The 17,240-nt window shown below is 35.9% G+C and overlaps 1 protein-coding gene across 3 annotated transcripts; it reads left to right on the top strand.

The window, feature by feature from the left end:
• Window positions 1-296: 296 nt before the first annotated feature.
• PARP2_1 (Poly [ADP-ribose] polymerase 2) lies at window positions 297-16,838 on the top strand. Of its 3 annotated transcripts, none has more exons than XM_051210292.1 (12): window positions 297-348; window positions 2,641-2,714; window positions 2,752-2,867; window positions 2,911-3,083; window positions 3,131-3,227; window positions 3,264-3,329; window positions 5,278-5,594; window positions 6,706-6,904; window positions 8,557-8,681; window positions 9,712-9,910; window positions 11,310-11,434; window positions 15,249-16,838. In XM_051210292.1, the coding sequence occupies exons 2-12, from the start codon at window positions 2,645-2,647 to the stop codon at window positions 15,403-15,405; spliced, it is 1,644 nt and encodes a 547-aa protein (XP_051070267.1). In that variant the 5' UTR covers window positions 297-348; window positions 2,641-2,644; the 3' UTR covers window positions 15,406-16,838. The 3 variants fall into 3 exon arrangements, with proteins under 3 accessions (XP_051070267.1, XP_051070268.1, XP_051070266.1); XM_051210293.1 differs by adding an exon at window positions 415-624 and having other exon boundaries at window positions 297-368; window positions 3,131-3,329; window positions 15,249-15,628; XM_051210291.1 differs by having other exon boundaries at window positions 297-2,714; window positions 3,131-3,329; window positions 6,706-8,681; window positions 11,005-11,434.
• The last annotated feature ends 402 nt before the right edge of the window (window positions 16,839-17,240 follow it).

Genomic DNA, 17,240 nt, shown 5'->3' with positions numbered 1-17,240 from the left:
CATCCGTCGACTCTTTCAAAAGAAAGTTGGATCAACTGAGAGACCACCATTGCCAGGACTAACATAGGCCATCGAGCCTCCTGTCCTTCCCAAACTGAAACTGAAACCACTCGTTTACCTCGTTAGTCTCGTCAGTTCGGTCGCAACGTCTGCTTTGACAGTGCCATAATCGGTTTGTGCAAGTTTTTGTACTGAGTTCTCTCATCAGATGGATCTGCTATTGAGAAACAAAATGAACTAGGGGCATGACTATAATGTCTTGAGAACTAGAAGATTGGTGAGTGAATTTAGTGTACAAAGCTCAAATGCCGGCGCGTTTTTAGATGTTAAGTGTTTTTGTGATTATCCGTGAGTTCGTGAGGCATCCGGTATTTTACGTTAATTTAGTGGTTAAATAAATTATATTAAACGTAGATGAGGCAAATTACGTAACATCTTATCACATCTCTACATGCAAAGTTTATTGACTCAATTATTTTAAGACATTTCATTCAATTGATCAACCCAAAGAACCAATATAGGAAAATAAAGGCAAAAAAGGGGAAAATGCGTTGGAAAGTAGAGGGGAAATAATGGGGGAACGCGCCAAAATGTCTGCCTTTCTTCCTATCCGGCGGAAATAATGTGGGTTTTCCCCTTTTGTCGCTGTCTTTCAAATGTTGATGAATTGTCTATTTTTCGCCTAAATACACACCGAATCGTCTACTTTTTGCCTAAATATACGCCGGATTGCCTGATTTTCGCCCAAATACGCACCGGTTTCTCTAGTTTTGCTTGCACTTTGGAAACACCTTCGGCATAACCCCAAACGTCTCCTGTGTTCGCACTTATTCCAATAACACTCCACACGAAAACTGCAATCCACGTGATAGATAGTTCAAAGAAATGTACGTTTCTTTAAACGTTTAAGGAGATTTGTTGAAAAGAAAAGCGTATTGTTGTATAACATGATGAGTAGTTGGCAGATGCTAGAGCATCAATCGTTATGTATTTTAATTGTAATTGCCAAATCTTACTGTAATTTGAAAAGATCTACAAAAGAAAGAACAATGGATGTATTATCAGCAAGGCACGTGTACTTAATTTCAAGTGCATTTAAAATCAAACAAGCAAATTTGCTTGAACAGATATCGATATCTGTTTTGATCAGAACTTAATACGTTAAAAATGTGATACTTGTGGTACTATCTCCTTGTCCTTTTATGTATTTTGGTATTTTAAATGAGTACTCCCTAGTGTCGTAGAGAACATCTATCTTGTACTTTGTATATTACTCGTATTGCACTCTACTGCCAACGTTATTTGTTTTCTGGTCTACCTGTATAAGTGTTCATCTAGGTTCCTGATACAGAATAGTGCTGCGTTTTGAGTGCAGATGTTTGTGGAAGAGAGAAAATAGGATGTCCTGAATTTCTAGAATGGTATGGACGAGAGTGGGGAGAGTCCGCTCTCCCTCTCAAAACGCTCCCATATGGCCACGCGTATATAGCCTCTGCCAGGGAAGTCCTACTCACTGTCTTCTCGTGGCGTAAGATACTACCACTTCTGTGAAGAAAGTAAAAGGTTATAGCGGGATCGCCACTGGCTTCTATTCTGAGCCATATCTGATAACGTCTCTAGCCACTGTGTAGCACCATCTCTCGGACCCCAACCAGGGAATCGTGAAGGACCGACAGAAGCCAGCCCTCTGCAGCTTTCTTTCATACAACGACCACCTCTCGGCTTTTTCCAGCTTGTCCTAGTGTCGGCAAATAATGCACTACGTGGAATTCTCTGGGACGACATTCGTAGAACATGTCCAAGCCACCGAAGTCGATGTTTCAAGATGGTGACATCAATCGCATTATCGTCTCTGTGCCCGGACAAATATGATGAACTATCGATGATTATGGAAAATACTTGCTTCGATTAACAAATGGCGTGTGAACCGATCGTCGGTCACCGGCTACCATGGGACTGCATCTCCTGACGTTACTCCACTTCTGTGTGGATCAGACATTCAGGTTGAAGGCTCCGGGTGTGGCCTCCTAAGAACACCACCTTCGGTTTGGGCACCCGGGCAGTATCACGGCCCTCACACATATCAAATGAGATGTGTGGCGCATATATATTTGGTGCCTCCTCGTACCATTATCTGTGTTAATATAAATAAGTAAATAAATAAGATTTCCTCAGTGTTATAAGATCCTGGGAAAATATTGGGAAAACCCAAAAAACTTAAGAATTTTTCCAAGACCTGGGGGCATTTTGGCGTTTTTGTGCCATTTCCCCAAAATTGACAAAATTTTCCTCAAAATAGGGAGATCGGGCTTATGATGTATTTGCAGGCTCGTTCACAACAGATCGATATTCGTTTGACTACTTCCTACGTTTCTGTTCTCCATTCTTCTAGCTATTTGGACTGAGTTTATGAGATTCAACCTTTCTTATTATATACAGGTCTTTTTGCGGCTAGATCCTGTATACCTTATTAATACTGAAACCAGAGATAATGAAACTGGTCCTACTATCTTTTTAACAGGCTGATTTCCACTTCTAATGGTTTTTATAAAGTATAGTTACCAATAAGTCATTACGTTGAAAACGTTTTGATTACTTGTAAATATGTGGCAGTGTAAATCCCATCTTGTTCCATTGTAGACCAATGAAGCGTCCCCTTAAAGTTCAGCAGCCCGCTGATAATGAGGAAGACGACTCAGAAAGCTTTAAAAAAGGTTGTTTACTAGTGTTGCTAATCAATTAACTGTACAGTTAGGCGTGTAGTCTGCAAAGGTAAAGCACCAGTCGACGTTGAATGTGTTGCTAAAGTCAATTCAGCTTATGTTTATTATGAAGGCGATGATATTTACGATGCCATGCTAAATCAGGTAATAAAAAGTAATTTTTTAACCATAAAGTGAACTATTTTAGACTAATGTTCAAAATAATAACAATAAATACTACGTTATACAGCTTTTAAAAGATGAAAGTATAAACAATTACTCAGTCTGGTTTCGTTGGGGTCGAGTTGGGAAATCTGGCCAAAATAAACTTGAAAATTTTGGTAGTAATTTACAAGCTGCTAAGAGTTGTTTTGAAAAAAAGTATAATGACAAAGATTTTGCAGTTGTAAACGTATTTTAAAAAATAGGTTTCTAGACAAAACACTAAATCAGTGGGGAGAAAGAAGGAATTTCATAAAACACAATGGAAAGTATGATATGGTCGAAATTGATTATGGTGTACAAGTTGGTCTTTAGTATATTTTTGTATTCACTTCTAAGGATGAAAACGCAACTGCAAAGAAAAAGGTTAAAGAAGTTAAATCACGACTTCCTGTTGCCGTGCAGGTAAATGTTTTGTTAGAAGTTATTCTATAGTAGTTACACTTTCTGTAAATCTATTACTTCCTCACAATGAAAAATATTAACTATGACTAATAAACGTACTCAGTACCATGAAAAGAAAACTTAGTTCAAACTTCTTCCTGAGAGCTAAAGGTGCTATTGGAGATTTCAATTTTAGTCTATTAGTGTAGGATGTGGACTCGTAACACTGACCGAAAAGGGTAAATTAAAGCTCTACGTTTTGAATACTTGGATTAACACTTCACTTAGCATTAAATTGACTGTTATAGTCATTTTCTCGAACCGATGAATTAAGACATCTTAGTGGTTTAGTAAGGATCAGTTTGTTAAAAGTCGCACCACTTGTTGTAGATGTATGAGTGGTAATTATGCCACAACTAATTGGTTCTCTGAAAAAACCTAGTATTTACCAAGCTTATTTCAAAAAGTGTCGGACTCATATCATTAAATAAAAACTCCAGATAATGGGTCACACAAAATAAAAAGACCGTCATGCAGAGTTATTGATAAAACTTTATAGTGATAAGATTTAACAAATATTATAAAAATACAAGTTTAATAGATACGCGATCAGACAGACAGAAGAACTTGACACATGTTTGTGGGTCTAATTTACCTTCATATAAGGATAGACCTAATAAAGTAGCTAAAAATTATGGCTGTTAGTCGTCAATAATGGTGCAGATAGTTGTGGCAAACTAGAAGTCCGAAAAAAGGCAGTTGAAAGAGGTAAATAAAGTATTGAATAACGTTTTTTATATTTGAAGTTGGACTGGGTATCTGCATTCCTGCTAACTATTTTGAAACATTTCATGGGTTATACCTATCCGACAGACCGTATCTAAAAGTTGTAATTTCTCCCAACACCCCCGAAAATTAGTCGGATATTTCTTGGTCTAATTGCTGCTAAATTTTCGTCAATCTACACCTATGCTACCAAGCATAGGGTTTCTTGGTTGGCGGTGGCTGGGCACATATTACATATTTCCTAATCTCAGTCGATCCAAATTCTCAACTTTAAACTGATATATCATTTTTATTTGGTAATGTATAAGTGAGCAATGGTTTGAATAAGTAGCTAGAGGTCAGATCAACCAAGCTTTCCACACATCGTTCCAATATTCTGATTTTAAAACGAGTCACCCTTCGCTTTTTATCTATCTGTCAACATTTTTAACTTCCAGGACTCAGTTAAAAGTATGTTTTATTCCTCGTGAAAGCTTTCGAAAAGTGGCTGTTTTGCGACTTAAGACTCGAAACAGGATAGGACTTCCAGTTAAAAATGAGCTGCTTAACCAGATAAAGATTATAATTAAGGAAAAGGGAACTATAATCCATACAGAAATATTAGATACTAGAAATAAACCTTTTCGTAGAAAGGACCACCATTTTAAGTACTGGGTTCTATAGGGTTATTCATATTTTGTAATAATTCATGTAAAGTCTGTGTGCTGCGTCAATTCATAAATCCGTAGCAGGCGGTTTTCTTGACGATGACCGTTGACCAAATTGGGGACATATAACCTACCCTCTCTTGGATCCCATATTACCACCTCAGGATTTGATAATTTCCTTGAGTAATTCATATGCTGGTCGAATCAATTTTAGTTTTAGTCGTTTGGTATCCTCCTCATTTGTAGAGACGTCCCAGTTGAGAGGTTTCTCGAAAAGGCTACAAATGTGTAGTCCACTGTACACCGTTTATGTGGAAAGTATGCTGAAAGTACTTTGGTTAGTAATATATCCAAGGTTGTAGTGTCTTCTAAAAGTCGACCAGTGGTAAACATCATATCGGTATATTTGATTCTTGGATATTTTCTAAAGCGTTTATAAGCAAAATTTCTGAGAAAATTCATCTTTATCATATGCGTTGCTTGTCTTACTAACTTTCCCATCAATTTACTGTGTTCACTGTGTAATTCTTTTTTAGGTACTTATGAAATTAATATGTGACTTTAGTAACATGGAACAAGTTATGACTGAACTAAAATATGATTCACGCCGAGCTCCTCTAGGAAAGCTTAGTAAATCACAAATTTGTGCAGGTTATACAGCATTGGATAACATATCCCAAATGATTGGTGCTTTGTCAGCTTTAAGTCAAGCGTGTAATACTGAAACAGAAACTAAGCCAAGGGGCAGAGTAAAACGTATCGTCAAAACAAATGTGGGTGATAAACGTAAACTTGAAGAACAATTACTGTTGGCCTGTAATGATTTCTATACACGGATACCTCACGATTTTGGGTAAGAGACTGTTTATGACCATTGCAATCAGCAAAAATACAAACTAAAGTGATATGCTGTATGACCAAAAGATCTCATTTTAGGCTTACTATCTCGTAATTAACTCTCTCTAACTATTTTTCTCATACAGTAATGATATATCTGTTTATTCGTGTTGTCGCCTAAGTGTTACTCTAGTGGATAAATTCGCATTTTTTTACCCTACGAAAGGGTATCGCAATTTTTTACTGTTTACATCTACAATAATATGTATCCACTGTACGATGCGTTATTTACATAAGGTGAAAGTGTTAAATACTACGGAGAGTAGTACTGTTGTAGAAAACGAATGTATTATTACCCTTGTTTGGTCCTATAAAGCATTTGACAAGGTGCGGGAGACTAGTAATATTGAAAACCCTTATTGTTGTGAGCAACCAAAATCTACCAATTCGCAAAGATTCTACGAGATTTGGAAAACAGATCTGCAATCCATCCTCGACTCATCCATATAAAGACATTGTTGTGACTTTGAAGCCCTGCTAATAATCATAGGTTAGCTGTGGAAAGTACCGGATATGTATTAAAAACCGACGTATTAAACATGGGGAACACCTATCTTTTTTATTATTCGTCATATGCGCAAATAAAATATCAAAATGCGTAAAGGGCTAGTGGATCCCCTCATATACACAGATAATATGATATTGTTTACCGAAACAGCGCCGTAGCTGCAGTACAAACTTGATACGTTGCGTAAGTTATTGGGCTGAGGAGGCCTGTAAATAAACCTCACCAAGCCATTAATCGTATTTTTCAGTAATATTTGTTCATTTTAAAATATGCAATTCTTATGTTTAACTTTCCTTAATAATTGGTTTTGGTATCCTATTCTCTACTTTTCAACTTATCAATCTCCCCTAATTTTTCTGTTATGGTGTTTTGTTGTAAGGTAGAGCAACCGATCACTTATGTCAGATATGCGCTGTAATCAAGTTAATAAATTTAGTTCAATTTGACTTCTGTTTTCATAATTATGACATTTTAATACTTTTCTAATACGGTTATTTTAATAAGAAATGTATGTCGACTGTCTTTATGATTTTTTTTTCGTTTTTTACTTTTCTTATAGTATGCGTATACCACCGGTTATTCGTACAATGCCTGAAGTCAAATCAAAAATTGAACTACTAGAAGCCTTATCCGATATTGAATTTGCTGTAAATATTTTGAAGAATAATCAATCATCTACTGAAAATATTATTGATGTAAATTATAAACGACTGAATTGTGACATTAAACCTCTGCGATCAACTGATCCAATGTATTCGGTAAGAATTACACATACATGTATACCGAACTGTTTTATGTATCTATTTTGCTTTCTCAATTGTTTCAATGAATGAATAAATAAATTCACCTCACTCCTTTGGTTGATTTTAGTGTAAAAGATATCGGAAACTGAAAAGTAGTCTGACGTACTCTTTTGATATCTCGTTCCACAACTAGTATTGATTAATCGCTCAGACATAATAGTGACCGATAGTTTATACAAATCAAAGGTTATTTCCATCAAAAACTGACATAAAATGGACTGGGTCCTGTGTAGGATGATTTTATGCTAAATCATCACAAGACGACTACCTTAGTCAACAGATACCAGTTGAGTTATAGGAATGTCGTAGAAAACACTGAAGGTTTAGCGATAACCTTTATCACAAATTTCACTGTCGTCACTTGTATGCATATTTGATTCTTTTATTTAGTACGAGTGAAATATAGTGCAACTGAGCACCATAAATAGTATACGCCACACTAAAAAATATTTGTATATGGGCTAAGATAAATTTTCAGCTCCAAAGCTGGAACAAGTGCAGTTTTCTTAGGGAACTACTCTCCGAGCAGTGGAACGTCATTGAATCCTGTCCTATGGTAGACAACGATCAGGAATCCTTTCACAAGCCATTCATTTCTTTAGGATCGTCGAACTCATGTTTTGAAACCAGACTTTCTCAACTCCCTTAACTCGACCCTCTGTATCCACCAATCTTGTAAAAAAACATCGATATAGTTGACTAGACTATAGTAATCAGTTCACTAGTGACGCACTTCAAGGTGTTCCCGAGGTTCTGGTAAAAAGTCGTGACTAACAGAGTTCAAACCTATCGGGATTGTGAAATACTTAACAACAATGACATTGTGTGGTCGTTGCGCTACATCACAAATTGATAGGAGTTGAAAATATGTAACAGTGGGTCCCGATCCAGTAGTTTAAGAGATTAGGTGTTCACTGCTGGGCCTGAATGTCTTGGGTGTGTTCTCTATTGGGTCTTTGTCGACGGTTTATGGGGATTCCCATAATGGAGCGAAACAACCGTCCTTTGGCTACCTGATCTTCTATAATACTCCCTCTGAGATCAGTCTGTGGGAAATTCAATCTGGAAATATTAGTTTTTGATGTATTTCGCACAGTTGCTCACATGACTATAGTTCTTATGATGAATTAGCCTTGAATATTTTGGTAGAATACATCAGTGCATCGCAATCCCGAGAATTCTTTTAAAAAAGTGAAACGGACAGTTGCTTAGTACTTAACTTGTTTGTCAGTAGTAGTTATTTGACAAATCACAACCCATACTGTGAAATTTTACATCCTTGTTGTCAACTTCAACGTTACAATATTCTAACATTTATTTTATCAATTAAGAAAATTTCGCGACTTATTACCTCGGCTACCCAAGCTGATGTAGGTTAACTATGTTTCGTTGCAGCTGACAGACGTGCTTTAAGCATTAAATTGACTATTCAGACTTTTGCTCAAGTAAGCTATAGTGTAGCCAGTTCTTAACTTCAATCAGTAGGTAAGTCGGTAGTCAGTGAAGTGTAAATTAAAAATTTATTAATTTAATTCCTTGTACATGCCATTCCTATTACTTTGACTGTTCATCGTCTGTCTAAATGTTAAATATTTTTGTTGTCGAAGTTGTTAACCGATTACATGCACGAAACACATGGAGTTACACATAATTGGTATACATTGGAAATATTAGATATATTCGAATGTCAAAAATCTGCAGAACAAGGAGAATTCAAAGATTACGGGAATAGGTAATTTGAAAAAAACCCAACATTTCTCTGATTTAATGTTGAATAATATAGTTTTTTTGACAGGATTGTGTGTATAGTTTTATGGAGTAAGAGTTACACCAATTCCTTTTTATTTTGTAACACATCATGAAAATATCTCATGAGAACTGTTTTATTTGTAGGGACCTAACAGATATTTGACAAAATGTGACTGTTTATTGTATATGTTTTGGAGGTGTATAATTAGAAGAACTGCGTATATATATCACTTATTATTAGTCTCATTGCCTTTATATAACCTCTGAATGATTGCTTCCCAGCATATACAGACACGTAGATCTTAACTATGTTTATTCATACACTTTGTATCCCTATTCTTCTGATTATTGTGATTTTAGTTACGTTTCGAACATTCATGTAAACTGCACATACTAAGGTATGCTAAAAATTTGTCAAGAATTATATTTACCAGTATAGGGTTGTGGAGATTGTTGAGTTTGCATTGATATCATGAATGGATGAATGTTAGACCACCATTTAAAATCTGGAAGCACCAGTGCGTGTTCACGACTCTGCATATGGGATTTGAACCCAGGACCTTCTGTTTTGCTCTCGAACGCTTAAATTTAGACCACTGAACTGGTATCAAACGGTGTTAATATCTAACTTCAACCAATCCACAATATTGCGTCCCATACTAAGATTAAACGTCCGTCCAGTACTTCCAGGTGTTGAAGTTGTACATTAACACTTTTGGGTACCGGCTCAATGGTCTAGAGGTTTAACGTTCGCGCGCGAGACTGAAGGTCCTGGGTCCGAGTCCTATGGTTGTTTAACATTCATCCATTCATGATATCAATTTAAATTAAGTTTATATTAATAATCGTAATTTCAGGTTGTATGTAGCTGATAATAAAACATAGACTGATGAATTCATTTTATTCTGCAAACCTTGTTATTCTTGGTGTGTGTTCAAATTTATCAAGTGATCTGGTTGTACAATATTAAATCTATACATACATTTATCTATAGTTTTTCATTATCATTATAGGATGCTTCTTTGGCATGGAAGTCGTTTAACTAATTGGGTTGGCATTTTAGGCAGAGGTTTACAAATTGCTCCGCCTGAAGCTCCATCTTCTGGTTATATGTTTGGAAAAGGTGTATATTTTGCTGATTGTTCATCGAAATCAGCCAATTATGTTTATCCAACACAAGCTAACAATGTTGGACTCATGATTGTTTGTGAGGTAAATTATATATATATATATATATATATATATATATATATATATATATATATATATACTGCTGAGTATTTGCAAACTAAAACGGAAAAGTTCACAAATAATTTTCTAATTTTCATTAATTCCACAACATACAACTAAAACTATCATCTTAGACTTCTAGTCGCCTTGAGCAACAAGGTGAGCATATTTGATATGCGTTTCTTTCCCTTCCAATGAGTAATATTGCTTTAAATCTATCAACTCCTAGACTAGTGATTTAATGAATTGGTTAAGAGCATTGATCACTTCATTTATTTTAGAAGTCTTATGAACCCAAGTTAATCGGTGTTTGTTGCTTTGTAACAGCTTATGTCATCTGTGATATTTGCGCGATGCACAAATGTCAATAAAGGGATATGTGTACTGTGCAACAGCTTGTTCTCTTTTGATTCATGGCTGTCAAACATGATTTTCTAAAGTTAAAAACATTAGGTTGTTAGTATTCGATCATAGAAATCTTCCAAATATTACCCGCGTATAATGGAACAAGAAAGTGAGCTATTTCTGTTTAGATTACTAAGACGGATTATTCTTTGATAGTATTGAACTTTCATTAAGTGGGGGTAGCTGAAATGTATCCTGCATTTAGCCAGTCACTACCTACCCAAACTCATAATCTTGACTGGAACAGAAGTAGTTGGAAAAAAGCTAGACGCAACGAAACAGAAAATTGACAGCATCCCATGAAGTTAGTGATTGTTATGTTGTTGGTTGCAGAGTACCTTATTGAATTGTGACCAAACGATGAGAATTCACAATCTCATCAACTGATAGACCATCTTTATCGAGTAGCGTAAAATTAACCTCGATATCACTCACATAATCTTGTACTGTATGTATACTTGTGTTAGCGGGATTTAGATGGGATTGAAGCATGTTCCGTATAGTATTGTTTTGGGGCACGTTGAATGACTACTTTTAACTCATCAGCGCTAGCGGAGACTTGGAGAAGACTATGAAATCTTATGTAAACATTATAAATATTACTAACGTCTTTCTTATTGTGATTTTTATTTTCATCTACCCTTGTTATTGGGAATATAATTACATTCCAGTCCAACCATGTTCTGATTTGGGGACTTGTGGAGTGGAGTAGTGTCCAAGAAATACTAAACAATGAGAGCAGCTGGGTCGTACTAAGAGAAATCAAAACATCTTGATAGATAAGTTGTACTAATACATAGTTGTATTTTTGTTCAGACTGTATTAAACCTTATAAGCCTTATTATTTTACTCGTTTAAAATGACTAATTACTGTGAATGTTTCCTATCCTTATTCAAAAATCCATCTCATTTTATTTTACCATTTAAATGATCAGCAATCTTTATCATTTGTTCTTTTTTATTGAAATCATCTAAGGTCTCATTAGGTAAACAAAGAGAATTATATCAATCATGTTCTAATGCTCATGAAAATCTCGCTGATTATCATAGTGTAAAAGGTGTTGGTAAATGGCGAACAGATTCTGCAACATGGAAAACTTTGTAAGATGTTTATTTGTGTTGTTTTCTGCTTCGAATATGTATTTTTTCATTTTTATATCATCTTATATAAATAGATATACACTATCAAAATGGGGGTTTGTGGAGATTGTAGTAATATTGGTAGTTAAATTCATGAGTCGATCTAAGCTAGACCACCATTGGAAACCTAGAAGCACTGGACGGTCGTTTCGTCCTTCTGAAGAGTCCCATATGATGACGAAAACGGCCGTTCAATGCTTCTAGGTTTTCAATGGTGGTCTAGCTTAGATCGACTAATGAATTCAACTATTAAAAATATCTTTTCTACTCTATCATTTATCATATGGTGAGTATTTTCAACTTAGTACTAGTCCATCATGTGACTAATATTGGTAAACTAATTAATTGATTTTTCCTTTTGTTGCATAGTTTATTATACAATTTAAACTATTGTTTAAGCAGAGAAAATCTACTCTGCTCAATTCTGGTTGTTTTGCTGGATCTGTACACTTTTAACCAGTACAGTACAATATGAAAATATGGCAAATATTGCGCATTGTTTCAAATTGTTGTCACATCATTTCAACTCAGAGAAATGAAATTGTGAAAACTTATACCTGGAGTAGTTGAAATAGTGACAGTATCAGTAGTATTGAACGCTAGACATAGAGCATATGGTTTGGGAAAATATAAATTCATAGAATAAAAACGTCCAAAATATTTTTGCAACTCAAGATATAAGGAAAAATAAAAATGGATGAGCCTGGAATATTACAAGAGATTCTGAGCAGCATCACTGTTGTATCTTGAGATTAAGGTTCGGTGCAGGCCTAAAGTAATTACTTAATATTGAACATTTGAGCGTATCCTAGTATGAATAATATCTATGACGGACTTTGCAGAACGGTAACAGGCACACAACAACACTCCAACGTTAATAAGCTATACCCTTACACTCGATAGAAAAGATGGGACTTCCTGTATATCCTACTATTTCATAAAAAATTCAAACATTGCAAGTAGTCGACTCTATTTATATATTTACATCCAATACCCTTGGGACGCTTAAAAAAACCAACAAATTAAGAATGGAAAGACAACTAATCAAATAATCACAAAGGTTATTGAAGAAAGATTAATTTGAAACATGTCCTCCAGGTTATGTTTGAAAAAAGAACTAACCAACTGTTGATTATGACAGTCGCTCAGATCTCAACCAGGTAGTCCGCACCTACCTACATGGCTCAAATTAATGGTCTATGATTATGGATTAATGGCACCGGTCAAGTTAACAACCATTATGTCCTAATCAGTTAAGTATTTGATTTCATTCCAGTTCTGGCTATGCGGCTAGGTTCCCGTTCTGTCTTCATTTACGTAATAATTTGAAACTAAGATTGAGGTTTTGTCCCGTTGTCAGTCGAAGGCTGTTACTCCTCAGCTAATGAAGCATCAGACTTGGTAATCTGACAGCGTTTACCTGAGTTTGACTTCATTTCATTTTCGTTTGTTGTGCTGCTGTGAAATATAGCAATTTAAACCGTATTATTACTGCAAAATAACTAATTCAACTGTATGGAATAGACGGAGTGTGGCTATCAGCAGAATCCAAAACGCTTGTTTCGTCCCACTTGGGACTCTTTAGCTAGATGTACCTGCATCTCAGTGTTCAGGTTCATACCTAGACTCAAACCCAGCACCTTCCGCTTTCAAACTCCTTCTAATAATGATATGATTATTATTCCGTCTTAAAACTTATTTAAAATGACACAAAGAAGAGACGAAAAACACCAATGATGGAGAAGATTTGTAGCTCAGGTAGATGATTTTGGTGGAGTTTTGTTCTCTGAGCTGGATGGTTTGGTCGTGGAGCTTTCATCGTTCTTCTGAAGTGAACTGTTCGAATTTCTCCATGTGTTTCACAGCTTGTTCTGTGCACCTCGATGTTGATTGGTTCTTGTTGACCTTAAATTTATCATTGTTTACTTCTTTGTTTTGGTTGTGTCTCTCATTGGTTTGATTTTTGTTCCTATATTTATGCATGATTTTCCTGATTGGTTGATAAATTGGATTGATTTCAATATGTTTGTTGATTGCTGACCTGAGTGCCAAGCTTCTAAAAATTCTCTGGTGTTTTTGGAGTTTCCTCTGTCTTAGGAACGATGAAAGCTCCACGACCAAACCATCCAGCTCAGAGAACAAAACTCCACCAAAAAACACCAATGCTAGATTATGACTTATCCAACATTGAGAGCAGATCAAACATTATGTTTTGAATACACAGATTTCTATACGTTTTTGACTTGATTAATAATAACCACTTACTTCAAGTAAATTGAACTTGTTCACTATTTTATTAGTTATTCACTATATGAAGACAAGTTAAGAACATCATAAAATTGAGCTTACTACAATCAACATTTAATAACTTACCGTCTTCTGTTAAAAACCTTGTATGAGTGTGCAAGGTTGTACATTGTTTATGATCGACTGGATGAATTTATTGACGTACTTCTCACAAACTAACCATATTCTTTTTTAAAAATAGGTTGAGGTATGTTAAGTAAGGTCACCTTTAACAGTACAACTGCATATCGAAAATGAATAACTTTGATTCAGTAAATATTTGTTTAATTAAGTACAGATGTGTTTTGTGGACATTTTAGGTGTAAACTTGGAGACAAATTTTTATTACAAACTAACATCAACTAGATAATTCTTGCAAACCAAGAGCTATCATAGTTAGTAGTTTGTTTGATAACGTTGACTATTGCCTACTCATTAGATATCAGTTTATTGCTTGTTTGTGATTGCTTATCAGCTATTACCCCAATACCACGTTAGTATATTACAGTTGGTTTTAACAGACCATTTATCAAATGTCTGTCAGTCGCAGTTAAAGAAATATTGCTCAAGGTGTATCGATTACCGCTTTATCCACAGAGGTAAGATGAATATGCGCGACCTAAATATTAACGTCGAATAAAAGAAGTTAGGCCAAAATAGCGTATCAGTTGATGTGCCTGAAGTGAATAGAATATGTGTTACGCACGCCCAATCAATGTATAATGTTGGATGGTGTTTCAGCGACCGAACTAAGGTTTATCGTCGCTATGTGAAATTATTGATTTCTGTTCTAAGCCATCTTGTTGGTTGTAGTGCACATGGTTGAACTCTTAGAGATAACCGTAATCAGCGATTAATTACACCGTGTAATGTGGCTTACAGTTAATCTCAGTGACCTAGAAACTTCCTCTCTTTATCTCCTGTTTAGATCTTCAGTTATAGTATCCCTTCTCACATTCACAGTCTGACATATATTATTTATACAATGGAGGCTGAGATTGCATTCTACACTCAATGGGCAAGGTTAAGCGAAAAGGACCAATAAAGATTTAGAGTTAACATAAGACCGCTAATTCTGATTGGACGTGTAATTCATTTATTTAACACAAGAACAAAATCATATAAGTCAGTATTCAGATTGACGATTTTATTCTATAATAATTAGCAGAGAAAAAAGTTATAAAAGTTTACATATGGTAGTCTTCAATATTTTTTAAAGAAGATTCTGTATAATTTCACTTGGTGTTGTTTTATTTGTTATTTAAGATTGCAATTGATCAGTCTCATGTTGGTATATTGTGCTGTGCTTCCTGTGCGGATTGCCTCGATATAGTCTTAAGTCACAAGCTTTTTAAGCAAAGATGGATAGTGGCTAGCAGTGGAATTCAGGACGCACGTTTCGTCCTATTCCATTGCTAGCCACTACCCATGTTAGCTTAAATAATTCTGTATAATTTTATTTTCATAAATTTTTCTTCTATTCATTTAGGAATGATGGTGTTATAGTACCATGTGGAAAATTAATTCAAGCACCTGAAATTGAAGCAAATAAATGTATTTTACAATTTAATGAATATATTGTCTATTGTGTAAATCAAATACGTTTACGATATTTACTGAAGGTGAAATTTAATTTTGTTCATTAAAATATCTTTGTCAGTATTGTCCTATTTGGTTATTGTTATTTTTCCCTAATTTTTTCTCTTTTTACATACAAATTTTATTGACTGTAACGATCCGTTTTAGTAACTATGATGTTTTCGTTTTTTATATATGATAAGATTACTGAAATGTTTTTTTTTTATTATTTTGTATAATAAAAATTATATACGTATAATCTTGATCAATGATTAGATCTATTTTTTATTATGAGTTGGTTTTCTTTTGTTGTTTAGTCATAACAGAAGGGTTTTTGTGGATATTATAGTGATTTCAATGGTTGAGATCATGAGTCAATTGAGGCTAGATCACCACAAAAAACCTGGACGGCCGTTTCGTCCTATTGTGGGACTCCCCAGCACTGTACATCCACGATCCGCTCCGCGAGATTCGAACGCGGGGCCTACCAGTCTCGCGCGGGAGAGCTTAATCCCTAGACCATTGAGCCGGCATCCAACCGTGTTAATGACTGACTTCAACCAATCCACGAAATTGAGCGACTGTTTAGTCATAATTTAATTTTTAAGCAATTGGTATATCTTCCAACAACATTCTTTATATATCGTCTGTAAAATCAGTAACTTTTTACATTACCAATAACACAAAGATCAATAAAATAGACTAAAACTACTCATTGCCTTCTCGTGGCGGGGGTGTTGTTTACGAAAATGAGAGAACGAAAAGCGAATGTCCGGCGCTTTAACTGGATCCTAAACCAATGGTGCACATGGGCTCCAGTATCCTGCGGGAACAAATGGCGTATGAACCAATCGTTGGTAACCGGATACCATGGGATTGCATCTCTTTACGATGCTCCACTGCCTTGTAGGTTAGACCTTTAGGTCAAAGGCTCGGGGAGTGGCCCCCTAAGATAACCACCTGCTTCGTTTTGGGCACCCGGGCAGTATCACAGCCCACACACAAATGATGAACTCTATGTCTATGGAAACTACTTTTCTCGCTTCCAAAAACCATCAATTGATTCAAATTATTATCATTACTATTATTGTCATTATTAATATTATTATTGCTACTATTATTGTCATTATTATTATTACTATTATTATTATCCACATTATTCACCCTCTTTTATACTTATACAGCGGCTCGTCTTTGGTAGAAATTCGACTGTATCTAAACGTTCTTGAGTCACTGTCCGAATGAAAATTGTATGTTACCACCGAATATGAGTACTGAAGCAGTTTATCTGAAACCACATGCGCCATTCAAACTGGCTGCCTTCAACGTTCGCACACTTATGCAGGTCGGACAACAGATAGGGCTGGCTATGTCTTTGGAAAGTCTTCATATCGATGTCTGCTGTCTATCTGAGACCCGTATTCAAGACTCTGGTGAAGTACTAAAAATTCGCTCTTCATCTGTCGCGTCGAAAAGCTTGTTTTGCGTGTGTTTATCCGGGAACCCTTTGGCATCTTCGTCTGGTCTTGCTGGCGTTGGTGTCGCACTAAGCGCTAGAGCTGAGGCAGCACTAACCGATAGGATCCCCAGCTCGGATGCAATCAAGGATGAGTTTTACCACCAGTTAACTGTTCTTCTCCACAAAGTGCGTTCGACAGATATTGTAGTACTAGCCGGAGACTTGAATGCTCAGGTCGGGCATCTAGGCACAGAAGAGGATCGTTTAGGTGGGCGATGGGGACTTGTTGGTCGCAGGACAGATAACGTGGACCGTCTACTGCAACTGTGCACAGACCACAACCTGTTTCTGGCTAGCACTAACTTTCGGCACAGTCATCGCCGATGTGCCACCTGGCGTCCTCCCTCTGCATCCCAAGCATGGACTCAGATTGATCACATCGCG

The sequence above is a fragment of the Schistosoma haematobium genome, chromosome ZW (assembly GCF_000699445.3).
Source record: "Schistosoma haematobium chromosome ZW, whole genome shotgun sequence".
NCBI lineage: Eukaryota > Metazoa > Platyhelminthes > Trematoda > Strigeidida > Schistosomatidae > Schistosoma > Schistosoma haematobium.
This window is presented reverse-complemented; position numbering and strand designations above follow the sequence as displayed.